General features: G+C 47.7%; 1 protein-coding gene and 1 long non-coding RNA gene across 2 annotated transcripts; one reads left to right on the forward strand and one right to left on the reverse strand.

Annotated features, from left to right (window-relative positions):
• The first annotated feature begins 5,516 nt into the window (after positions 1–5,516).
• Dnttip1 (deoxynucleotidyltransferase terminal interacting protein 1) lies at positions 5,517–26,514 on the forward strand. Its single transcript, XM_052184249.1, has 13 exons — positions 5,517–5,683; positions 6,226–6,296; positions 7,105–7,201; positions 11,466–11,564; positions 16,208–16,276; positions 16,524–16,577; positions 16,831–16,889; positions 18,543–18,588; positions 22,288–22,346; positions 22,441–22,501; positions 23,817–23,888; positions 25,971–26,026; positions 26,123–26,514. Exons 1-13 carry the CDS (start codon positions 5,579–5,581, stop codon positions 26,259–26,261), a joined length of 987 nt encoding a protein of 328 aa, XP_052040209.1. The 5' UTR covers positions 5,517–5,578; the 3' UTR covers positions 26,262–26,514.
• Positions 20,606–25,179, reverse strand: LOC127686237 (uncharacterized). The gene is made up of 3 exons (XR_007978059.1): positions 24,303–25,179; positions 23,097–23,987; positions 20,606–21,769 (listed from the first exon to the last, which is right to left on the reverse strand). It is a non-coding gene; the product is annotated as an uncharacterized LOC127686237 (long non-coding RNA).
• Positions 26,515–26,555: the final 41 nt, after the last annotated feature.

Genomic DNA, 26,555 nt, shown 5'->3' on the forward strand with positions numbered 1-26,555 from the left:
CAGGTGGTAGTGGCCTACCAGCCTTTAATCCCAGCACTTGGGAGACAGAGGCAGGTGGATCTCTGAGTTTGAGGCCAGACTGATGAGTTCCAGGATAGCCAGGGCTACACAGAGAAACTGTCTTGGAAAAAAAAAAGTTTATTTAAAAAAATAAAAAAAGCAGTCCGGTGAGATAAAGCCGCCTAGAGACCTGAATTTGATCCTCAGGTCCCACATACTTAGAGGAAGGAACGGATTTCCACAAGTCGTCATCGGATCTACAAGTGCATACCCTAGCTGTGCACACACACTAAATAAATAAGTAAATAATAAGGTTTTCTATTTTTTTCAAAGGGGCAGGTTCAGGGTAAAGAAGTTGAGATCGGTTTCCCTTCAAAATGAGCTGTTGGGATGGAACGCCTAGGACCATGGGGGCCATGATCAGGCCTTGGGCAGTGGAAGACGATTAGACGGACAGTTTAAAGTGACAGACAAGACAGCTGTGACTGAACATGTGGTAGGTGGGGGTGGGGGGCTCTTCAGAGAAATCTCTTAGCTTTATAACTTTTCCCAGGAAGCAGGAGCTGGGCCAGAACTCAAGGCCTATTTCAGGGTAAGCATCAGAGTCGTTTCCAGAGCCAAGGAAGAAGGCTGCTTTACAAGACCTTACTAGGTCAGGAGGCAGAGACCAGAGCCCCAGGGAAGATGGGGCTGGGTTTCTGAGAACGAGAAAGGCAGCTAGAGGCTCTGTGATCTAACACCTAAAATCCTAGTACTTTGGAAAGGGGAGGCAGGAGGACTGCAGCTTCAAGACTATCCTGGGCTACAAAGTAAGACTCTGACTTTAGAAAGGGCATGAAGGCACACACCTGCAATCCCACACACACCTGCAATCACACACACCTGCAATCCCAGCACTCAGGAGGCAAACGCAGGAGGATCATGAGAATAGGGTCAGGATGGACTCCCAGTGGGGTCCTGAGGCACGTCCCTAACTCCCAGTGGGGTCCTGAGGCACATCCCTAACTCCCAGTGAGGTCCTGAGGCAGGTCCCTAACTCCCAGTGGGGTCCTGAGGCAGGTCCCTAACTCCCAGTGGGCTCCTGAGGCACATCCCTAACTCCCAGTGGGGTCCTGAGGCAGGTCCCTAACTCCCAGTGGGGTCCTGAGGCAGGTCCCTAACTCCCAGTGGGGTCCTGAGGCAGGTCCCTAACTCCCAGTGAGGTCCGGAGGCAGGTCCCTAACTCCCAGTGAGGTCCGGAGGCAGGTCCCTAACTCCCTAGGGCCTCCTTCTCTTAAGTAGCATTATTGTAGGAGAGGCGCCTGCACCAAGGCATCCATGTGGCGCTCAGTTTTCTCTTCCCACCTTTGCACGGCTTCTGGGGTGGAACGCAGGTCTTGAGGGTTTTGGTCGGGTAGGCAAGCACCTCCACCTGCTGAGTGTCTCACCCACCCACCTTCCCCGTGCTTCCTATCCAAAGCAAACAACGTGGGTCATCAATGCCACTTTCTTGCCTGATAGGAGAAGACAAAGAGCTGGGGTAAGGAGTGGTTAGAGACCTCAAGAGGGAAAGAGGTAACCTACACAGCCAGGTGTCTGAAGACAACCTAGCAGGTGAAAAACCCTCTGGTTCTCTCCATGCAAGAGACAGGGACAGGGAACACACTGGGACCCTGCCCTTCATGACAACATACCCCTAGGGAGGTCTGCCCAGCAGGACACGACCTATCGCTCTGCCACAAATCTTTGCATGGGTTCTGATCAGTAGGACACTGTCCCTCCTTAACTGAAAAAAGATTTCATAGGAGCTCAGATAGTTGGCTAGGCCTCAAGAAACGGGAATTGGAGGCTGAAGAAGTGACTCAACTGCTAACATCAAAAATACTTGGTGTTCTTCCAGAGGACACAAGTGTGGGGCCCAGCACCAATCTCTGGCATCTCACAACCACCTGCACCCCCCCAGCTCAAAGGGATCCTGCTCCCTCTTCTGGCCTCTGCAGGTACCCATACACACACTATACACATAGAGAGACGCATACACATAAGCAAATCTTTTTTAAAAAATTAGGGAATGAGAGTCAACTGTAGTCAAGGAACTCAGTGCCTCCATGCATCCCTATGTAGAATATCTCTGCAACCTCCATCTCTTCTTGCCACACAGATACTAACACCCTACTACTACTACTAAAAGACAAATAAACCAGTAGTGCTGCAGAGCAAGTCAGACAGACAAACAGGCAGGCAGGCAGGCAGGGAAAGGGGGCCTGTTGTATGGTCCTGGCCGCATCTCATGAACTCTAGAAGATAACTGGAACATATATCCTTGTAAGTCCTAGCTCCTTGTTGCAGAGAGTAACGAAAGCCAAGACAACTGCTCCTCACTATCCAGACAATCATTGCATCCAGTTCTTCCTACAGAGACGATCGGCTCCACAAACGAGGAACTGTCGAAGAGAGTTGTGCTCTCCCCTGGTTGACTTTATATTAGTTTCAGCCAAGGACCCCCAAACAATAGCTCACCGTGCTCTCCTGCAGTCACCCAAGATGCCAGGAACCCAAGAGCAAGAAATGCCTTCATGAGGAAGAGGTATCTTAACATCCTGCTGATTATGAGAGCCGAGAGCTGTTCAGGGCAGAGGCAGCAGCAGACAGAAGACTAGGTGGCTCCTGTCAATCTAATCCCAACGGTTTCACTTAAGCAATTATCCCTTAAGAACAGCTTCTCCTAACAATGAGAACAGTGATTGGCTGCTGGTGTGTGGGAAATTTCCTGGCACTACCAAAGAGCACATGTGATGGGAGGGACCAAATTCTGCCGTGCACTGTGCATAGCACCCTTAGTCAGTGCTAAGTGATGAGGTCCCGTGGGAAGCTAGGAAAAACAGAGAGGTACCCTCTGGGTTAAAGGTCATAGAGAGACCCAAAAGGCTTTGGAAGGACTCAGTTGCAGTCAAAATGACAGAGGGTGAACCAGACCAGTGGTTCTTACTGGTTTCACACTGGGATTCTGAGGAAGAGGACCAGAGATAAGAAAAATTAACAGTCCAGAGCTGGGGGGGGGCGGTGGGGGTGAGGGGTCGAGGGCTGAGGGGTCGAGGGCTGAGGGGTCAAGCCAGCCACTTTATTGTCGTCACAGCTCTTTACACGGCTCAGAGGGAGACGCAGAATACACATCAGTAGGTTACAGGGAATTACAGCACAATTACAGGGAGTTCTAGCTCCTCTTTTGCAAGGTATATCCTGGTACGGTAAGCAAAGCATTTTATATCTCAGGGTCTGGAACATTTAACCACAACTTACATGGAAACCTGGCCTCGGCCCCCCCAGAGCCCTGGCACCAGTCCATTGCTGGCTCTGCCAAGAATGACCCTGACGGAACAAAAGCTTAGTGTTCCTTGTTCTGTCCAAGGGCCGCTGTACCTAGTCCTTAACAGAGAGCAGAACTGGAAAGACAAGAAGAAAATGGCCGAACTAATTACATAACTTAAGCACAACATCCTGTCCAGCTCTGGGAACTATTGAAACCCATGGAAAAGCAGCATCAGAGTGTTTCAGCACCAATGCGACAAAACAAAATGGTTGCAGCTTGGTGTGTGTGGACCACATATGCCACTCCTGGACAAAATGAAAGATAGTCATCCAAATTAGAGAGGACAGCTGCTAGGACTCAGTCTTTCATATGTCTGCTCTGTCACCTTTCCCCTGCTTCTTTTTATTTTTGTAGCACATGCCCTCCATTGGCTGTGATATCTAATGGTGTCCACCGACACTGCTGAGACCACTAAGGTTAAGGGCAGAGTATAGGTAAAAAACAAAATAACAACAACAAAAAAACCTGTCTTCATATAGCCAAAGCCAGGCATGGTAGTGTCTGCTTGCAATTCCAGTCTTTGGGGGGCAGAGAGAGACAGGTAGATTACACAGTGAGCTTGGATCAAATTGAAGCCCAGCCTAGAGCTACAGAGGAGGATCTTGTCAAAGGGGTGGCGGGGGGGGGGGGGGGGGGGGGGGGAAGCCACCATTGTTTAAAGCAAGGAAGTGCCTTGTTCAAAGGTGAATGTTAGGACTAGAAAGATGGCGTAGCAATCAGGGAGCATGTGGAGTTCTTGTAGAGGACCAGGGTTCAGTTCCCAGCACCCACAGGGAAATTTATAATTATTCATAACTCTACTTCCAAAGGATCCGATGCCCTCTTCTGAACTCTGTGACCACCAGGCACACACATGATGTACATACACATATGCCTGCCAGCCAAACGCTCATACACATAAGTAAACCTAAAAAAAAGTGGATGTTAGAACGTGGAGAAAACTGACATTGTTGATTACCTAACGTGTGCTTTATATGCAGTATTTTAATCTACACAATAATATTTCAGAGGAAAAAGTCCTTAAGTGGAGGCTACTAGAAGTTACTATTATATTATTAGAATAATTTAAAGAGTTACTTATGCCATAGTTTTAAGTGCTTTGCATAAAATAATCTAGCCCTAGTATCAACTATGTGACTCGGGTGGACTACCAACACCACCTAAACCAAACGTGGTGTAGCATGCCTGTGAACCAGAACTGTGAAGGTGGAGGCAGCTCCTTAGTTACCTGGTCCAGCCCGGAATACCTGAAACTGTGGAAGAATGATCGTGCAGTTAGTATGCAGGAGAACAACGGTAGGCGATCCAGTCCCACAGCCAATGTTCTTAACCGTTGACTTGGTGACAGCATCTTGCTCTGCAACACAGACTGACCTTTCTGCTGCTACTTCCTCAGTGCTGGGGTTGTTATCACACTGGGCCTTATCCGATGTTAACGATCATATCACATCAGGTTTGAATCTAGATCTTTTCTAACAAAAAACGCATATACTTTTACACTACCTGCTTCTTGTAACCGGAGAAGAATAACTTTATCACCCGTAAATGAATCCAATTCTTTCACAGACAGCTTACCTCTGAGATAGTGCTAAGGGGAGCTCTGGAGTTGTTAAACCCTTCATCCCTACCTATCCAAGAACCAACCACCTAGGGGAGAGAAGGTCAGCTCTCTGGAACAGGACTAGTTCACAAGCCTAAACCCGACCTTCATTCTGATGCCTTCCTACACAAGCGGTAGCCCGCAAAGGCTACTAGTATGGTGTTTGGGTATTTGGGATGGCACCAACAACCCTTCTTTGGTTGGCTTTCCTGGGTCCTGAGTCGGACTATTCCAGTTCGGGGGAGCTGTGCCAATTTTTTAGATGTTCCTGCGGTTTTCAAAGACTGAACTTCAGACTGCCCTCATCCGAAGTCCTGTGCTCCGCAGCTGAAGTGTATGCTCTGCTGCTCTCACACCCGCCCTCGCCCCTTGACTATGGTCCCCGAACACCCACACTCGGTCCCCAGCCGTTGTCCCCCCAGAGATCTGGAAGGCACAACACCGTCCCTCTACAACAAATCCGGAAATCCACCCAGAGGAGGCTCCTAGGCGGCAGTTCGGTTCCCATAGCAACTCCATGGCGCACCCGGGTCGCGCTTCCGGCCGGGTGACTCGGGCGCTCCCGTGACGTCACGGCGTCGCTTTCCGGTGGCTGAGCCGAGCTGAGGTTGTTGTGGGCCGGGGGCGCCATGGGGGCGACTGGCGACACCGAGCAGCCGCGGGGCCCCGGCGGGGCAGAGCGAGGTGGCCTGGAGCTGGGCGATGCGGGCGCGGCGGGCCAGCCGGTTCTCACGGTGAGGGCGCCCGGGCGAGGCCGGGGCTCGGGCCGGGCAGGGCCTCGGGCTCCCGGGCCCCGGGCCCGCGGGCGAAAGAACGCGGCGGCTGGGCGGCCCTGGGGGGGTGCCGTTTTCTCAGTGCGACGACCTGGATTCAGATTGTAGCTAGGTGACGTGGGCCTGATGTGGCACCCTCTGAGCGCCAGGTTTCTCTTCTGTGGAATGAACAGCTTTAACCCGAGCTTGATGGAGTTGTGGTGGGATGGGCTGATAAAGGCGGGTAGAACGCCCTGACTCGTCACCCGCCTCATAGTAGACCCTCGGTAAACACTGCTGCTCTCCCTCTTGCTCTTCCAGAAAAAGCGATCTCTGGACATTGGTGACAGAAAACATTTTCCTAGTTCCTCCACCCTGACAGGGTCTCCCAGCCACTGAATTCCCCTTCACCCCAAGGTGGGCGAAGTGAGAAACAGGAACGTCTAGGGGTAGCTCCATACTCACTTTCTCCTCATCCTCACTATGAGAGGCCTCCGTGACATTTGCCCACTTGGTCCCCACAGAACCCTTGGAACATAATGATAAAACATCGGCAGGTGCAGCGAAGGGGCCGCCGATCTCAGATGACCACAAGGTAAGGCTGGTCCTGGGTGAGACCGATATCCGGTTATGTGGACTCTGAGTGAGTGCTTTGGGAGCCCCACTGCAGGAGTCTGAGATCGACAACCCGTAAAGAGCACAGGAGCCAGGAGCGGGGTGGGAAGAGACTCAGGAGTTGTAACTTCCTGTAACCTTACCAGTTCCACATCCTAACTCCACAAAGCAGGGAAGGAATGAAAGTCCAGTTACCAGCTCCGTGATTGAAATCTGTTAAGTCAGAGAATGTGAATTCAAGATTCAGACATGCAGACTCTGGTGGTTGTTAACTGGATACGTTTTGGACAAGCCTTTAGCTTTTCTTAGAATCTGTTTTCTCAGCTTTGGAATGGGGCTACTACTTGAGTGTCCAGCCTGGGGAAGGGAAAGAACTCTGGATGGGCCTTTGGAATTCTTCTTGTATTTTTGACCCCGGGGTAATGATAATCATTTATTAATTACAGCACTCGGCAGAGGCAGGCAGACCTCTGTGAGTTTGAGGCCAGCCTGATTAATGTAGTGAGTTCCAGGACAGCCAGACTACATAATGAGACTCTGTCTCAAAAGAAAAAAGAAAAGAAAAAAGAAAAGAAATGTGTGTGTGTGTGTGTGTGTGTGCGCGCGCGCGCGCGGTGCGCGCGCGCGCGCGCATTATATTTCATAAAAACACTTGGAAAATAATTTCTATTTCACAGAGAGTTACAATGAAATAAAACTTTAAAATCCCATGTCGTCACTAACTGCCTGAGTAATCTGGGAAGGTACGTTTGGAACACTCTCCTGACATGTCTTCCCCCCAAATGCAGTTTCACGGATCCAGCCATCTCTATGGATCTCCTCCGTGCTGTCCTGCAGCCCAGCATCAATGAGGAGATCCAGACTGTCTTCAACAAGTACATGAAGGTGAGGATGTGGTGAAGAGAGCCAGCCGCCCTGCTAACCAAGGCTGGGTGCTCATTCTAACCTCTAGGGTCTTCACAGATTTCCTTCATTTTTAAAAGCTTTTGCTATAGGCATGTTTACTGGAAGGCTTGCTTTGTAAAAATTGTAAATGGAATGGTTTCTCTGAGTTCTTCCTCAGCCTGTTTACTGCCAGTGTAGAGGAAGGCTGTAGGGTTTTGTATGTTGATTTTTTATTCTCTTTGTTGAAAGTGCTTGTTAGCTCATGGTTTTCTGGTGTGTAGATATCCTCTGCACGTGAGCGCCATGGGCTTCTTCCTTCGTTGTGTGTGTGCTTTGTTTCTCTTGTCTGATCGCTGTGGCTAAGGCTTTGCTGTACTGAACAAAGGAGTGGAGAAAGTGGACTCCGGACACCTGTCTTGTTTATGATTTCAGCTCTGAGTTTTCTGTAGTTAATATAATGTTGGCTGTAATGTGTCATCTGTAGCCTCTGTTATGTTGACGGGCATTCCCTCTCTTCCAGGAGTTTTATCACAAAATGTTTTCTTTGTCAGAAGCCTTTTCCACATCTAAGAAGTGATCATTTGATTTCTGTCTTCGGTCCATTGTTTAATGAATTCATTATTGATTTGCAATTATTTATACACATTGACTCATCCCTATGTCTCTGGATTCAAGCCTGCTTTGCTCATGATGGGTGTTTACCAGGTTTTCTTTTTTAATATTTTTAAAGGCATTTATTTATTTTCTTTATATGAATACACTATCTCTGTCTTCAGACACACCAGAAGAGGACATCAGATCTCATTACAGTTGGTTGTGAGCCACCATGTGGTTGCTGGGAATTGAACTCAGGACCTCTAGGAGAGCAGTCAGTGCTCTTAACTGGCTGAGCCATCTCTCCAGCTCTACCATGTTTTCTTGAAATCAGTTTGTAATTCTGTTGTTAAAAATTATTCTTATATGTTCTTCAAGGAGCTTGGTCTATACTTTTCTTTATTCTGTTTTGGTATCAGGATAATTCATACTTCATAAAAAGAAATAACTGCAGATCATGTAAAGGTTTCGAGACCGCTTTGGGTTTTTGTGTTCTGGATTGGAGATTTTGTTGGGCTTTGGTTTTTGTCTTGGGTTTTTGTTTTATATTTATGAATGTTCTGCCTGCATGTATAGATATGTACTATGTGTGTGCCTGGTATACACAGAGGATCCCCTAGAGCTGGAGTTTATGGGTGGTTGTGAACTACCATGTAGCTTCATATATCTGAACCCTGGCCCTCTGGAAGAGCAGCCAGTGCTCTTAACCCCTGAACCATCCCCAACCATCTTTTATTTGTTTGGTTTTGTTTTTAAAGTAGTTCAAAGAGGCTTAAAATTCACTACATAGCCCAGGATAGCCTCAAACCCATGATTCTCCTGCTTCTATATGTAATGCTTTAAAATAATCACTGGTTTGTTCTTTAGGGAGTTACTGGGAAACTCTCAGTAGTAAGAGCACACACTTTATGGATGGAGGATCCTAGTTTGGTTTTCAGCATTCAGGACAGATAGCTTACATCTGGCTGTAAATCCAGCTGTGGAACACATAAACACAATTAAAAATAGTTTTATATGCCAGGCATGGTGGCATGAACATAACCTTTAATCCCAGCCCTTGGAAGGCAGAGGCAGGCAGATAATCTGTGTAAGGTCGCCTGCTCTACATAGCAAGTTGGGATGAGCCAGAGCTCATATGAGAACACATACATAGTGAGAAATAAATAAGTTCAATAGTTAATGTAATATTTTATTTAAAAAACTTACTATCATGTAGAGCATAGACTGCAAGGGGACTAGCTAAGAAACCGAAATAATCCCAGCAGGAAGTGACAGTGTTGGAGCCTCAGCAGTGAGGCAGTGGCCTGTGAATTTTTACATCCATGACTGTGATGCAGGCCGGAGAGAAGAGGACGTGTATAACTTCCTGCCACCAACCACCCCAGTCAGGTATGGGGGTCCTCGAAGGCTAGGTGGGTAAGAAATCAGTGGTGACAAATAGAAACAAACACAGAGGCAAATTGAATCTCAGTGTATTTTGCAGCTCTCAAGCAAAGGTTTTTATACATTAAAAAAACAAATATTAGAACTCTTAGAAAATATGTTCAGTGAAGCAATCACGAATACCATCATTATTTGGCACAGTAAAGCACAAAAATCAAGCAGACATTACAACTCTGAAAAGATGTACTCAGCTGATCACAAACAGAACAGGTAACATCATTATTAATAGAAATGATCCAAGTGTTACAACTCTGAAAGGATGTACTCAGCAGGGCAGTCCTCCAAGCCTAGGGGCATAGTTCCAAGAGCAGGTTAATTAATCTTTATGATCAATTATTGTTTAACATCTAATGCCTGAGTTTTTATAAATCTTCAACGCATAAATTTGAACTATTTTAATTCTTTCTATTTAAGGCTTTCTTTACCATATACCAAAGCCCACCTCTGATGACACATGTGTAGCCATATGAAATTTTATTGTTGGGAGAGCTTTTATCTATATTAATTTTGTAAATGATTTATAAAGTAAAGCGTTGGTTTCCCCAGATAAGGTCATGTTAGTGGCCCCATCTCAAGGGATGGTTTCTTACCCATTATTCTTGCTTAAGATCTTGGCCTAGGCTATCAGGAACATGTCGTAAATAAGAAAAGGACTAAAAGAAAACAAAACAGATAAATTGCCATGAGAACTACAGCTCAATATATTGTTCTGGGCAAGAGCTCCACAACCGGTTCCAGCAGGCTTCCTCCTTTTGAACTTTTTGCCTCTGTCTGTGTGTCTGTGTCTTGTCACACAGATCCTACTGGGGTTGGTGTGGCACCTCCCAACTCATTTGTCCTGGGCAGCTATGAGAACAGAACTGCTACTGGCATACTGTGAGGAGGTCAGGAACAAACAGATCAGAGCTCAGGTTTGGATCATTCACATAGAAGCCTACCTTCTGTCCGCTGTGTGTAGTCATCTACTACAAAGTCCATGCCCCATTCTGGTTGACACCGTCACTGTTCCTCATGCATGTTCCTACTGTTGGCCAGCTCCGCCTGTTCATTCATTCTTTAAATCTACCCTCCATACAACGGTCACAGAAACCTCTGAAATAAAAATAAATCCAGTGGTGTCACTCCTGTGATGCCTGGCCTCTTCTGAGCACCTTAACAGTGTTCAAAGACCTCAGCTGTCAATCTCCTTAAAGTTTTTGTTTGTTTTTGTTTTTATTATATGTATGTATGTATGTGAGTACACTATAGCTGTCTTCATCCACACCAGTAGAGGGCATTGGATCATATTACAGATGGTTGTGAGCTACTATATGGTTGCAGGGAATTGAACTCAGGACCTCTGAAAGAACAGTCAGTGCTCTAACCGCGGAGCTATCTCTGCGGTCCATCTCTTTAACTTTTATTCACTTGAGGGTTTCTGAGGCATCAGTTCCTTGAGATGGAATTAAGGGGTGTGAAGGAAAGAAAGTTCTCCAGAAAGGTGGTGCTATGTGCAGTCCTTTTGTGGCTCTCCCTGGCTTTATTTTGTTGTTGTTTTGTTTTGAAACAGGGTCTTTCTACATAGTCCTGGCTGTCCTGGAACTCCGCCTGCCTCTGCCTCCCAAATGCTGGGAATACCACCATGCCTGAGACTCTCCCTGGCTTTTATGGTAACAACAGAGGCACTGGACTTGCTCATTAAATGTGGCAGTGCCTCAGCTGCCTCTCACAACAGGAACATTGTTTGTAGTTTCCAGAACTTTCCTATATCCAAGAGAAAACTGATACTTTCTTTTAGAGATACAGTTTGGACACTTATAACCCACTGAGGCATCTCCTTGGTTCATCTTGGACACAACTAAATGTGTTCTCAGGCCCTCGAATGTTTGGGCCCATCATTCAATTCCTTGGCAGTTTTAGAATCAAGCTCTCCCTTTCACGCTTATGCCCTACTCAGCCTTTGTCTGTTGGTGTTTCTGGGATCTTGGTCCCCTTCCTTGTCCCAAAGATAAGGGATTGATTGACTAATCAAAATCCAGTGGTGATTTTCCACTGTCTTGATGTTTTCTGCTTATGTTGGCCCACTTGCTTCAGGCATAGCATTTTTCTTTCATGTGATTATGAAATTGAGAGGCTGTGCATCAGCAAAGCCAACAACCATCCATGATGTTGCCACATTACCTATGTGTTCCCTTTGGGTGATGCAGACTTGAAAGGCTTCTAACTTTGTGCTGCTGTTCTCCCCTAGTTCTTCCAGAAGGCAGCGCTGAATGTGCGAGACAACGTTGGGGAAGAGGTGGACGCAGAGCAGTTGATTCAGGAGGCCTGCCGCAGCTGCTTGGAGCAGGTAAGGCCCAGGGCTGCAGACAACGGGGCAGCTGAAAGGCCGGCTAAAAAGTGCCCTTTCAGTAGTGGGGCTTGGGGGACATCAGGAAGCCACTTACATCCGACTGAGCTCAGGGCAGCCGCTGACAGAGCAGGGAAAGAAGTAGCAGAAATATGTGCCAGGAGCCATCCGGGTCATGTGTGTTCGTCCCTGTTTAACCGATGAAGAAACTGCTTAGCAAATGACAAAACAGAAGGAAATGGTGGTTACCTGGGAAGCTGCAGCAGCTTGCAGTTAGAAGGTGGATTCAGACTGGTACACGGAATAGTGACAGTAGTTGTTGACTTCTTGTTTACTTGATATCTGCTTAAGAAAGTACTTCTAAATTGTGTACTCATGTACACAGACATAGTGGTAGCAGTGTATTATGATATAAACCAAGACAAACAAGGGCCAATAAGATTTTTGCTGCCAAGCCTGATCGCCTGAGGTTAATTCCCCAGAGCCCTCTCCCACAAGCTGTCCTCAGACCTACGAGTGTCCACACATACACACCTGCAGTCAGTAAATAAATACAATTTTGTCATGTTTTTTAAAAAGGCAAACTAGGAAAACACATTGTAGTTTAAGATGTGCCTCACCTCTGCAAGTGGTTGGTGAATCCCCTTCAAGTAGTCCCAGGCTCTTTGGGGGTCATGGGGCCTAGCACCCTTATTGTCCTCCTGCACCTCAGGTGGTCAGGAGACTTGACATCAGTTCTATAAATGACTATTTCAGACACTAAAGAACCTGTCTGCCTGTGTCAGCTGTGCTATTAATAGAGACTGTCAGCATCCAGCACGCTCTTTGCTTGGCTGTGAATTTGTTAAGTAGGCCTCGCTTGACTGTGAAGAGCCTCAGAAAGGAGCAAAGGCACCACTGCCTGAACCCCAGCTCTGGGAGGGCGCAGCTCCACCCTGCAGAACCCTGGAAACTGACCTGCTTTTTGGAGACTATGAAGTTTTAGCCAACAAATTCCTAAGAGGCCAGAGTCTTTACTCCAGGAAGGAGCATCTTATGTGAACAATTGTAACAGTTAGTAGCCACAGACACTTGCTTATAGTGTTTTCATAATATTGAACTGAAGCAGGATACATTGAAGAGCTTCATTCACCTGCATCTCAGATCCCTCTCCTCTGTGTGTGTGTGTGTGTGTGTGTGTGTGTGTGTATGGATGGCAAGTGTGTAAAGTCAGAAGGCAACTGTCTGAAGTTCTTCCTGCCACCAGGGAGTTCCTGAGCATGGAACCCACTCAGATCATCAGACAGCAAATGCATTTACCTCCTGAGCTAGCTCTCTGGCCGGCCCCTATCTGTTTGTTTATCACTTTGCTTGTTATTTATTGGGGGCCTACTATGTGCTTCTTAGTATCAGGCCCCAGCGATGTGCACGTTGGGCACAGTCCCCTCCCTTGACAGTACTTGACACATAGTTGTCCAGTAAGAGCACTTGCTAGCTGAAGAGTCCAGGGGAGGAAGTGGTGCTGTGTGTGAGGAGAAGTGGGTGAGGAGAGTGTTACTAGTTCCATGGGGTCAAGGCGTAGTGCACAGCATGACTGCAGGGGGCAGAGCACTCAGGCCCAGTGGATGGTGTGGGTGTGTGACCTAGTGTCGTCTGCATTTTAGCAGGATTCTGCTTAACTGGGGTATAGCTCAGCAGCAAGGTGCTCACCTGAGCTCCACCCCAACAATACAGAAGATGAGAAACGTGTTCTGGATGATTCAGGAACATTGGATTGGAAAAGAATTTAGGAGACTCCTGAGGTTCAGATAAGATGTAAGGATAAAGAAGGGAGGAGAGGTGGCTCAGTGGGCAAAGTGCTTGTCACAAAAGCCCGGCAGCCTGAGTGTGACCCCAAACCCACCTAAAGGGGAGAGGACCAACCCCATAAAGTTGTCCTCTGGCTCCCTCGTGTGCTGAAGCATGTGTGCCCACAAATCACACTAATGGTAATAATGTTTTAGGATGCTAGTAGGCCTGCCCTGCACTCCCTGCCCCCTGCTCCCGTTCTCCTGAGCCCCTGCATGCTGTGTAGCTGAACTGCTGAGAAGCACGGGTGTGGAACCTGGGAGGTTTTGATCACTTGGCATCAGAGCAGAGTGAGGTAAAGCCCAGAGCAAGTTCCTGCAGGTTCTAAGCTTTAGTTTTCTCATCTTTGAAGCTGGGAATAGAGCCACTCCCCAGGGCTGGGGGCCTTGGATGGAACTGTGTTTAAACTTAGCTCAGCAGGGCAACACAGACAAACATACAAGATGTTAACTACCTTGCAGTTACATTCTTAATATCAGGAAGGATTCTTCCTTTAAAAACCTACATTTGAAGTCAGGCGGTGGTGGCGCACGCCTGTAATCCCAGCACTCTGGGAGGTAGAGGCAGGTGGATTTCTGAGTTCGAGGACAGCTATACAGAGAAACCCTGTCTCAAAAAAAACAAATCCAAAAAACCACAAAAAAAAAAAACACAAAAAACAACAACAACAAAAAAAAAACCCTACATTTGAATACCATGTGTGGTAGCATATACAGAGTCCCAGGGCTCAGGTGTAATGTCATGTCCTTGTGTCTGGGGCTCATGAAACAGACAAGATTTCTGTGAGATTGAGGCCAGTCTGGTAAGGACATAAAGAAGTCTAAACCAGCCTGTGTTACATGGTAAGACCCTGTCTTTAGAAACAACAAAAATGGCCTGGAGAGATGGCTCAGCAGTTAACACTGGCTATTCTTCCAGAGGGCATGAATTCGGTTCCCAACACCCACAGGGGAGCTCGTAGTTGTCTATAACTGTAGTCCCATGGGATCCAATGCCGCCTTCTGGTATGGAAACAAAACACCCATGCACATGAAATAAATAAATAGCTGGGCATTGTGGTGTACACCTTTAATCCCAGCACTTGGGAGGCAGAGGCAGGCGGATTTCTGAGTTTGAGACTAGCTGGTCTACAGAGTGAGTTCCAGAATAGCCATTGTTACATAGAGAAACACTGCTCCCCGCCCCCCAAATTAAATTAAATTAAATAAATAACATGTGTATATATATATGTATGTGTGTATATATACATATGTGTGTGTATATACACACATACATATTAATAAAGCATTTTGTTTTGGGCTTCCTTTGTCTAAAACATACAAACTTATTTGATTAGAAAATTCTTCAGGCTACACATGATGATTTACCCTAGTATTATTTTAGTTGGTGCTGGGGGTGGTTATTTACTTTACCGTAAGGTCAAGTAAGAAGGGAACTTGGCAGAGTCAGTTCTCCTTTCGCCTTGTGGGTTCTGAGGTGACCTCGGATATGTTTAATGGCAAGCATCCTTACCCACTGCCGGCACTGGCCAGTCTTTTAGTTTGGGGTGGGTGGGGTAAGTCCTGGTTCTCTTGCCTTCACTCTTTATGCCCATCTTCCTTCTCAGTGTGCTTCTAATCTCTCCAACCCCTCCTTGTGTTTGTTAAGAGGAAACGAGCTGAGCTCGCCTCCCATGTGTTCCCTAGAGTTTTCTCTGGTTTGCTTTTATCTGTTCATTTTTTTTTTTTTTTTTTTTTTTTGGCAGATAGTGTATTTCATTAAGTGTGTTTGTACAAGCCAGGCGGTGGTGGCACACGCTTGTAATCCCAGCACTCTGGGAGGCAGAGGCAGGCGGATTTCTGAGTTCGAGGCCAGCCTGGTCTACAGAGTGAGTTCCAGGACAGCCAGGGCTACACAGAGAAACCCTGTCTTGAAAAAACCAAATCCAAAAAAAAAAAAAGAGTGTTCATACAGCCAGGTGCTGGTGGCATGCACTTTCAGTCCCAGTATTCAGGAGGCAGACATAGGCAGGCAGTCTGAGGTCAAGGTCCTCCTGATCCACAGAGTGAGTTCCAAGATAGCCAGGGCTACACAGAGAAACCCTGTCTCAGAAAACTAGAGGGAGAGGGGAAGTGTTTGTACACGCCTTTAATCTCAGTACTCAGGAATCAGCCAGGCAGATCTCTGTGTGTTTGAGGCCAACCTGGTCTATATAACAAGGTCTCTGAGTGACAGTTAAGAGTATAGACTTGCTGGGCATATTGCAAGCCTATGTCTCAGCATTGAGGAGGCAGAGGCATAGCGGTTTGGCAGTGTGGCTACCTAGCAAGTCTACCTGTGAAGTCCTAGCTGAGCTTGGCTTCATGGAAAGACGCTTTCTCAAAACACAGGTTGGCAAGATGGCTCAGCAATTAAAGGTCTTGCCTGACAACACGTGGGAAAGACAGCTGACAGGTCTGACTTCCACGAACACACATCTTTTTTTCCCTTAGTATCTCATGACCATGCAGCAGTCCTTTGGGTCAGCCTCGTAAGTGCGGAGATGAATGTGAGTTGGCTGTTGTGCTTCGAGGCAGGTTCTGAGCCTCGTACACACTGGCACAGTCCAGCCTTCGGTGCCTCACCTGCTCCTTCCTTTCCTCCATAGTCAACAGGCAGAAACAGAATTGCCTCACGGCTACCCCTTATAAGTGGGTGTGCACCGATGCTTTGCCGGCTTGTTCATCTGTGAACATAAGTGTGTCTTACAAGAAAGCTAAGCCATTCTGAAGTTGTGTTTACAAACTGCTGCACTTCCCACCAAACCACTGATGGCAGCTCTGGGCTCTCCCTTGCAGGCAAAGCTACTCTTTTCAGATGGAGAAAAAGTGATACCCAGATTGGCCCATGAACTTCCAGGGATCAAGGTGAGAATCACTGCCCTGGGGCTTTAGGAGGGGAGTCAAGTGGGAGGCAGATAAGATATGTGGACCTGGAAAATGGCGCACGGTCTGTCTATAGAACCAGCCAGAGGCACCATTCAAGACTTCTGAGACCTGGGTCAGGTGGTGGCCGGTGGCTTGAGTCCAGGGTCCAGGTTTAATGTAGCCTCATAAAACTGCAGTCCCCAGGCTAGCCTTGCACTGTGCCTTCCCTTCCCTTTCCCCCCTGCAGCGTGGCCGGCAAGCAGAAGAGGAGTCCCACCGAGGAAGCCCCATTCCCAAAAAGGTAAGCAATTAAGTCCTGGTCAGAAGCTTCCCGCTGGGAAAGGGCCTTCTGTTCCAAAAGACGGCCTGGACTTTCATTACCTTTGGGCTTTTCCAGGCATGGGGTGGCAAGGAGAAAAACAATTGCTCTCCAGGGCACTCCCAGGGTCATTTGTTCTCTCTGGACAACCGTCTTCACTAACTGACCCGGCCCCAGCAGACTAGACCAGGGATGCTACCACAGGTCAGGGCTCTGACAGCTCTTCTCTGTGCAGAGGAAAGGTCGGCCTCCTGGACACGTCCTGACAAATGACCGCGCAGCTGCTGGCATGGTGTGAGTAGGGGTTACCAGTGCTGTAAGAGCTGAGGGGACGAGGCTGGTGGGCTCAGCCCATGGTGTAGGCTGCTGTGGGGAGGGAGAGCTGTGTGAGAGAGGGTAGTGAAATGGCCATGGGATGGCGTTGTTCCGCCCTGCCTTCACAGACCAGAACAGTTCCAGCTTGATTAAACAGCAGCCCTGACTCATGACTGAATGTTCAGAGCTGTTCTAAGTGCACTCTTACACTACTCTCTAAGGAACACAGTAGTTAGCAGTTAACAGAGTCAGCATTCCTCACCCTAGTAGGGTACAGTAGCAGGCACCTGAGACCTCTATACTTAGGAGGTGAAGTCAGGATGATCAGGGGTTATTGGTTATCCTCAACTACACAGTGACTTGAAGGCCAGTCTCAGGTATATGAGACACTGTCACAAACAAAACAAAAATCTGATCTTACAATCATTAAAAGCACTATTAGAGACTAGAGGATGGTTGCTGTCAAGGAGCTCTTTTAAGTTCTATTTATAGAACATTTTTAGATATATCACAAACTGAGTAGAAGATACAGAGATAGAGCCCCGCCCAGCCCGATGTATGTGCACCTGTAATCGAGGCCTGCCATTTGTTACAGCTGATGGCTCTGCCTCAGCTTAATTCCATCACTGAGCCTGTGGGCTGCTCTGCGGTTCATTCTTGGTCTTGTGAGTTTGGGCAAAGTTACAATGATCTGTATCCAGTTACAGCATCCTTCTTGAAGCCTTTTTGTCCTGTCTTGAAGACAGGGTCTTACTCTAAACTGTTTTTGACCTGTAACTCACTGAGTAGACCAGGCATTTTCATCCCTCATGAACACAAGGTGGACAGGGCAGCTGCTGGCCTCCTCTCCTGGCAGAAGAGAAAGCTGCAACTGGACATTCCTGGGCTTGCCCACTGCAAGGCTCTAGCTTACTTACTGCTCTGGGCCTCTTTTTTCTTAATTAGGGTTTTATTTTTATGTACATTGGTGGTTTGCCTGCATGTATGTCTGTGTTGGATCCCTGAAACTAGGGTTGCAGACAGTTGTGAGCTGCCACATGGGTGCTGGAACTGAACCCAGGTCTTCTGGAAGACCAGCTGGTCCCTTTAACTGTGAGCCACCTCTCCAAGACCCTCCTTTGTTTTTCTTTTTCTTTTTTTGTTTGTTTTTTTGTTTTGTTTTGTTTTGTTTTTTGGATTTGATTTTTTTGAGACAGGGTTTCTCTGTATAGCCCTGGCTGTCCTGGAACTCACTCTATAGACCAGGCTGGCCTCAAACTCAGAAATCCGCCTGCCTCTGCCTCCCAGAGTGCTGGGATTACAGGCGTGCGCCACCACCTCCCGGCTCTTTTCTTTTTTTTTAAGATTTATTTATTATTACATGTAAGTACACTGTAGCTGTCTTCAGACACTCCAGAAGAGGGCATCAGATCCCATTACAGATGGTTATGAGTTACCATGTGGTTGCGGATTTGAACTCAGGACCTTCAGAAGAGCAGTTGGTGCTCTTAGCTGTGGAGCCATCTCTCCAGGCTCCTCCTTTGTGTTTCTAATGACTTGCCAGAAAACAGTGTGCCATCATCACTTGAACCTCCAGGGACGTCCCTCCTCCATCACCTGGAGAATTCACCTGTCTTTTTTCCTTCTGAGCAGATGGAAACCAAAATCCTGTGAACCAATTCGCCGAGAAGGCCCCAAGGTATGCTTGTGTGAACATGACAGTGGCCGAGGCTCGGGGCCCCTGTGAGGCAGAGGTTGGAAATGATAACATGATGTGCTCACACCATTTCAGAGCCATTTTCCCCATCTCTGACTTCAGCCACTTTGGCCTCCAGACAGTATTCCAAGGAAGAACTGGAGTTAGAAGCAAAATAAAGAGCTGGACTTGGGCTAGCTTGGCAGCAGAGACTGCCTGACATAAGGAAGGCCCTAGGTGTGAACCCTAACCTGGAACGACTGTTCTGTTGTGCTCAGTCTTTCCTCATGGTACACACATATGCTGTACTGAGGACATGTCCCTCCCTGTACTCTGCTGTGTTCCCTTTCCTGCTGGCCCTCCATCAGCTCCCTTGTCCCCTAAGCTTCATGTCTGCATTCATGGCATATATACATATGTGGCTTTATATGCATATATGAAATGTAGAAACTGCACATGAGAAAACATACAGCATTGTCTTTCTGACCGACCCTTGCAGCTACATCGTTTTCCCGCAGGTGGCATGACTTCCTTCTTTAGTGGAATTAGAGGAAAACTAAAAAGCTGGACTGGAGGCACAGCCCCAGACTACAGCACTTGTGAGGCCCTGAGTTTGACTTAGATTTTAATAGATAACTTTAGAAGTCAGAGCACAGTGCTGACATATGTAATCCCTACACTTGGGAGGCAGAGGCAGGAAGATCACTGCAAGTTCAAGTCTCTAAAAGGGAGAGTTAAGTCTTTAAACTGACAACTGCCAACACTTACTATGTGAAGACACTACCCAGAATGCCATGCTCTGCTGGGTCACTTGTTCTTTGTGATGCTGTTACAAGATACAGATTGTGTTCTGTTTTGGACTTGAGCTTTCTTTCCTGCCATCCCCCTGTAGGGCGGGCTGACCTTGTTTTCTAGTATTATCTCGTGCTCCCAGTACATTTGAAGCCTGCCTGGGCACACAGCTGGCAGGTCATAAAGCCAAGTGTGAGGTCCAAAATCTGTCAATGCCTTTAGCCCCTGCCACCTCCAAGATACGCTTGCAATCCCTTTTATGATCAGAATTCTGTATGAACTGTGAATGCCTAGTGAGGTACATCCCTCTGTTCCTTCTCCTTGTTAGAACTTTATTAAAAATAAGTTAGCTACTGTTTTCGTTACAGTTTCTATTGCTGTGGTGAAATGCCATGGCCAAAAGCAACTCGAAGAGGAAAGGGTTAATTTCATCTTATACTTCCACATTACCATCTATGAGCAAAGGGAAGTCAGGAGAGGAACTAGGGCAGGAAGTCGACACAAAGGCCATAGCGGGGTGCTGCTCGCCTCCTTGCTCTCTGCCGCCCCCTTAGCCTGCTCCCGCCCCCTCCCCCTGAACTAAGGGATATCTGCCTGCTTTTGCCTCCCAAGTGCTCGGATTAAAGCCATGACCACTGTGCCTGTTAGCAGTGGCACACACAGTGGGCAGGGACCACTCCAGAAATCACTAGTTATGAAATGCTCTACAGACTTGTCTATAGGCAGAGAGGGGCATTTTCTCAGTTAAGAAAGAGTCCCTCTTCCCAAGTGTTGGCATTGAACTAACCAACACCGCCACCTCACCTAGCCCTTTTTATTTCCCTACAGTTGTCATGAGATTTCTAAAAATCTTCAAGAAATTTCTAGAGCTCTAACACTTAGAGCTGGTGACCCACATTCTCCTGAATCTTTCTGTTCTCTCCCAGCCCCCTTCTCAGTCCTAAGAAGAGGTCTTCCTCAGCATGACCCATATGGTAGGCATCCCCAGAGCTAGTGCCCTGGCCCTTCACCAGAAGCACCTCTGTATGACTATTAATGCATTCACTCACTGTGTGTGCATGCACAAGACCATGGGAAGGTCAGAGGTCATCCCAAGGGAGTTGGTTCTGGAGATGAGATGCACATCCTCAGGCTTGGAGCACGTGTATGTGCCCATCAGACATCTCACTGGCTCTCTGGGTTTTATTACTATAAACCTTTTGTGTGTGTGTGTGTGTGTGTGTGTGTGTGTGTGTGTGTGTGTGTGTGTGCTTATGAAGATCAGAAGAGAACATTACATTCCCTTAAAGCTGGAATTATAGGTGTTTGTGAGCTACCTGATATGAATGCTAGGATTTAAACTCATCCTTTGTAAGACCTCTGGTGTCTCTTGACCACCTTGGGCACAGGGATCTTATCCACGCTTACAGTGTCAGGACCAGGTCTGACACTCCCCAGGTTTCTTTGTCCTTCTCACACCTTCAGATTTCAACCTTGTAACATCTTCCTGTTTGCTAGTCCTGACTGACTGCCTGAAGTTGCACAGGCATGTCACACACAGCTTACGTAGGATTTGAGGGCCATCTGGCTATAACATAAGCCACCCCAGTGGTGCTGGAGTTGACTACAGTGATCTGTCAGGCTAGGCCTATCCCACCCTCACCACTCCATGTGCACCCCTCCTAAAACTTCATCTCATCCCAGGAGAATGACCTTCTTGGCAGAGCACGGCCATTTTTGATTAGAGGTATACAGGTGCTGTGCCCCCAGCCAGAACCTCCAAACCAGCTCTCAGACACAGCAGATCCAAAACTGTAATGAGGATCTTTCTTCAAAAACCATTTGTTTTTGTTGTTTTCTTATTCTGAGATGGGCTCTCACTGTAGCCTAGGCTAGCCTTGAACTCAAGATCCTTCTCAGCCTCACTGGTTCTGGGCCTCACAGGTGTGTACCACTGTGACAAAAAGTGACCTCCACTTTATGTGTTGTTTATTGTACCAGGGACTGAACACGGGGCCTCATGTATGTACCAGGGACAGAACACAAGGCCTCATAATGTGCCAGGGACTGAACACAGGACCTTACATGTGCCAGGCAGCAGTTTTCTGCTCAGTTGTTCCCTCGGCCCACTTTTCAGACCCTGCTTATCTCTTCGCTTGGCCATCCTTGTCCATGGCCTTCCTTCCCTCCTCTGCATCCAGTCAAGCCCTTACCCTGTGAGTGCACTGCAGTCCTGTTCCCTTTCTCTTCCTCACTGTTGCCACAGCCTCCGCCCTTCATTGCTTAACACTGTGATTTGTCACAGCAGCCTCTGAGCTGCTCTCCTGTCCGTCATCCACAGTGCTGAAGGAGTGAGCCGTCCTTACAGCACATCAGGCTTGCTCCAGTGGACACTTTAGTGGCTCCGTGTGGTCTGTGGGTCATAGAGCGTGAGGCTGTCAGTGTGGCTGGGGGCTCCAGTCGTCTGGGCTTTCTCTGTCGCCTCTCACTCCTCCCCCACTCGGGCAACACAGCCTCAAAGCAGTGCTCATCAGCACTGCCCTCTGCAGTGCCCTTTCCCTCCCTACCTCTTTGATTTGCACTCACTCTTCCAGAGGTAACTCCAAGGGTTAGCTCTTCAAGAGAAACCTGCCTAGTCCATCCATCCCTTTAGACACCTCTCCTGCCCTGCACCCAGCCCTGTCATGGGCCCATCAGATGGTCCTTCAGACAGGGTCCTTTCAGTCGGTATGTATGTCTGGGACTCCTGGGGGCTCTGTCTTAACTCATCTCTCTATTCTCAGTGTCTAGCACAGAGCCGAACATTGTAAGTACTCTATTTCCTGCATCAACTATTGAATATGTATAAGGAAGGAGAAGGAAAGGACAGGGAAGGAGTGTCACAGCTCTGCCCAGCACATTAAACACCCCTTACCGGCCTGTTTCTTTCAGTGGGACCCAGCTCGGCTGAATGAATCTACTACTTTTGTTTTGGGATCTCGAGCCAACAAGTAAGTATGAGACCCTTGGCACTGATGGAGAGGGGTTAGCTCTCGGCTCACTGAAGGGGTCTGCGCCTACTGCCACCCTTCCTTCATTTTTCAGGGCCTTGGGGATGGGAGGCACCAGAGGGAGGATCTACATCAAGCACCCACACCTCTTTAAGGTAGGTGAGCGCTGCCGTGGGGAGAGCCATGCCCTGTGTGGTTGTAGATGGTTGGACATGTGCTCCTGGTCTCCTGGTGGTCAGAGCATCTGGGGTCCGCTTCCCCTTAGCCATCTCCTGCACCTTTTGCCCAGCTATGCCCAGTCCAGTTTAGAGAGCTCCACTTGCTGCTTCATGGGATTGTTCCTGGAATGGTAGTGTAGCAGGTTCAAGCCTGCGGTCCCCCTACACTCTGCTACTCAAGCTAAGACTGGAACATAGGCACCATCCACCCTGCCCAGCTTCTTTTCTGCTTTTAGTCTTGTGGGGTTTGGTTTGGTTTGGTTTGGTTTGGTTTGGTTTGGTTTGGTTTGGTTTGGTTTGGTTTGGTGTGGTTTGGTTTTGGAGACAAGGTTTCTCTTGTGTAGTCCTGGCTGTCCTAGAACTGGCTCTGTAGACCAGGCTAGCCTCAAGTTCAGAGATCCTCCTGCCCCTACCTTCTGAGTACTGGCATCAAAGGCATGTGCCAGCACCATCAGGAAATGTCAGGTGTTTTCACAGAAATGATATCTTGATGACTTATCTGTCCTACATGCGTAGCTCTCCCTCATCTTACCTTTAACAATAGAATCCATAGGATTGTTCTTCAACACAGGGTCTCTTCTGCCCAGGCTGTGCTCTCAGTCACTTCAGGCCTCCTGCCTCTGCCTGCCAAGTGCTAGGATTACAGGCATGCAGCACCATGCCTGGTGACAGTGCTCCCCATTCTACCAATGAGAAACCTGAGTCTAGCGGAAATTACCACCCAGACTTGTGTGTCTACAAAGTGCTGGAGGTTTAGCCTTTTTTGTCTTGATGTTGAACTCTAGAACCAGGGTGCTATTTCTTGACTTTTGTTTTAGAAAATAGAGTCCTGCCAGTAATAGCACATGCTTATAATCTCAGTACTCAGAAGCAGAGAGAGGGAGATCCAGAGGCAATCCTACCTTGGGCTACATCAGAAACCAAAAATAAAGAAAATACTGAGCCCATAATAATAATAGGTGTTAGAAGGCACCTGTGGTCAGTTTTGAATAGGCTCTAAAATAACTCACGTGTTTCTAGGGATCCTATATTTTAAGAAAGAGGGTCTGGGGAGAGTGAACATGCACCTGAACTCTGGCAGCAAGGATACAACCCCGGGCTCCCTGGGGAGCCTGCACTGTAGAGATTCATGAGGCCTTGGTTATACACACCTGTCTAGGACAAGGTCCATTGGTAAAATCTGGTCAGCAGGCTAAGAGAAGAACCCATCCCACTAAGCTAACATGTTCTCCACTAACTTTATCCCTCTCAGTATGCAGCAGATCCTCAAGACAAGCACTGGCTGGCTGAGCAGCACCATATGCGGGCAACAGGCGGAAAGATGGTGAGCACAGCTTGATGTACCACTGCCAAGGATGCACCCAGTCCAGGGATCCCGAGTCCAGCTCTTGGCCACAGCTTGTCTCCAAATTCCGTAGACTACCTAAACATCAAAATGGTGGGAAGGGAGACATGAGACCCTTCCTTCATGCTGAAGAGCAGATTTAAGTTCCTAGTGCTCGCTTTCTCCCCTCTCATCTTCCCACCCACTTTTGCAAGTTTTGGATCACATCAGATACCCATAGAAAAGGCTGCTTGTTTGTTTCCCTGTATAACAGCCCTGGCTGTCCTGGAACTCAGTGAGTACAAAGCAACTTGGTCTACAGAGTGAGTTCCGGGACAGTCAGAGCTACATAACAGAAAGACCCTGTCTCAAAAAAAGAAAAAAAGGAAAAAGAAAGAAAGATGTTCACCATACCTGGCAGCACTTTCCAGATTCATGTCTATTCCAAGCCGTCTCAGCTCAAATCAAGCAACAGTCAGGATCATTGTGTGTCTGAGGTGACCGTGATGGCTTTCTCCACAGGCAGTGTTCTCTACATGGGGATTCTGTTGGAACTGTTTATAATTGACTCTCGTGGCCTTGAATTCGTGTGAAGGCCATCTGCTTTTTGGCAGTGAGACCTTTTTTTATGCTGTGACTCTGTGTGACACTTTTATAAATGGCTCCAGATTGCTACTACTTACAACCTAGACTGCAGCATAGCCTGAAGTAGAAACAGATGAGCAGACAGGGCGTGGGGTGCATTTGTAACCCCAGCGTTTGGAGGGCAGAGGAAGCCAGATCACAGCCATAGCTGTACAGTGAAACCCTGCCGAGAGGATGAGGGGCAGCAGGAGGGCCCAGAACTTGATCTGCAAGTTTTCTAAAGCAGGCCTGGTGGCCCTCAACTCAGGAAGTGGAGGCAGGGGAGTTTTGTGTTTGTCTTTCTTTGTTGTTGTTTGTTTTCTTTTGAGATACAGTCTCAATATATTGCCCTGGCTGTTCTAGAACTCACCATGTACACCAGTCTGCCTCTGCCTCCTGAAGTGCTGGGATTAAAGGTGCCACCAGTCTGGCCAGGAGGATTTTTAATTCAAAGCCTGTTAGGCTACAGAACAAGTTCGAGGCCAGGCTTAGCACAAGACATTGTCTCAAATTTTTAAAACAGGCTGTTTTTTCCAAAAGGCCAGGAGTTCTGTACATGTGTAAGCCCAGCACTTGAGAGGGTGAGGCCAGATCAGGAGTTTAATACCAGCCTGTATTATCTGGCAAATTTGAGGCTAGCCAGGGCTACATGAAACCCCATCTCAAAAAGCATTTAAAGGCAGGTTGCTGGAGATATATATGGCTCAGGGGTAGAGTAGCCTATCTGACTTGTGGAAGGCCCCAGATTTAATCCCCAATACTAATTTAAAAAAAAAAAAATTATGTTATTTAGTGTATGCTGTACCTGTCTGTGTGTGTGACACATGCCTATAATCCTAGTACTTAAAAAGCTAAAGCAGTTGTGCTGCAATGAGTTCAAGGTTAGCCTGGGCTACAAGAGTTACAAGCCAATCCCAGCTATAAAAACAAAAGCAGATAGTGTGTAGGAGCTCAAGACCAGGAGAACTCAGTGCTTCAGCCACTGCACAGCACTGTTGACCAAACCCTTACAACCATGTTGTCTGAGTCCTCAGGGTAAACTTCCTACTCCCATCTCTATTCTGCTAGCTCTTACCATCTGCTATAAAGCACATCAAGTATCACCATCACCATTTAATGGGAAGACCATAGACAAATTAATCACCAAAACCAGGTTCCATGACACATGCCTATAATCCAACTACTCATGAGGCTGAGGGGACACGGTCCTTTTGAGTCAGGAAGTTCGGGTACAGCCTGGGTAATGTTTTTTCTTAGTCACTGGAACCTACTTCTCCACCTGTAAAGTTTCTGAGTGAAAGATGTTCTCAAGGAACCTTTCCCAGTGTCTTCCTACATCCTCCTCCCTAGAGATCTGTAAGCTACATCCTGCATCTTCTACATAGGACATTATTAATAGAGTTTTCTGATGTGGTATGAAATCAGTCGAAGGCCTCAATCACTCTCCCTTGCCCTTAGGCGTACCTTCTCATTGAGGAAGACATCCGAGACTTGGCTGCCAGCGATGACTACAGGTATACAGAAGGCCCCTTTCCCCATCCTCCTGCCTCAGCACGCACACCGATGAGGCCATCACCCTCATTTTAATGTCCATCCAATGTCTCCTCCAGAGGATGCTTGGACCTGAAGTTGGAGGAGCTGAAATCCTTTGTTCTGCCGTCCTGGATGGTTGAGAAGATGCGGAAATACATGGAGACACTACGGACAGAAAATGAGCACCGTGCTGCTGAAGCACCTCCCCAGACCTGAGCCGGCGGGCAGGCGGGCGGCCTGGCTACTGCACGTGGGTGGCAGCCCGCCTCCCAGACCCTTCTCCCTGCGCTGAGGCCACCATAGGGATGTGGTCTGGTTGGCGCTTAGCAGCATTAAGCTGTACATAAGCTGGTTTGTAGTGACTCACTGCAGAGCACCCCAGACCGGCGTGTGGTTCTGTTTCTAAAGTTATTGGAATAAGAAGCAATTAAACAGTTTGTAATAAACACAGGTAGTGAGCCTGCTGTAATGACTGCCGTGTGGAACCTGACAGAGCAAGGGCCAAAGAAG

Source organism: Apodemus sylvaticus, chromosome 5 (genome assembly GCF_947179515.1).
Source record: "Apodemus sylvaticus chromosome 5, mApoSyl1.1, whole genome shotgun sequence".
Classification (NCBI taxonomy): domain Eukaryota; kingdom Metazoa; phylum Chordata; class Mammalia; order Rodentia; family Muridae; genus Apodemus; species Apodemus sylvaticus.

What these genes read in the sequence shown, in the direction of transcription:
- Dnttip1 (XM_052184249.1), top strand. Translation starts at nt 5,579, where the DNA reads ATGGGGGCGACTGGCGACACCGAGCAGCCGCGGGGCCCCGGCGGGGCA. An exon ending in CGGGCCAGCCGGTTCTCACG is followed by an intron (nt 5,684 to 6,225) that starts GTGAGGGCGCCC and finishes TGGTCCCCACAG; the next exon opens with AACCCTTGGAACATAATGAT. An exon ending in GCCGCAGCTGCTTGGAGCAG is followed by an intron (nt 11,565 to 16,207) that starts GTAAGGCCCAGG and finishes TCTCCCTTGCAG; the next exon opens with GCAAAGCTACTCTTTTCAGA.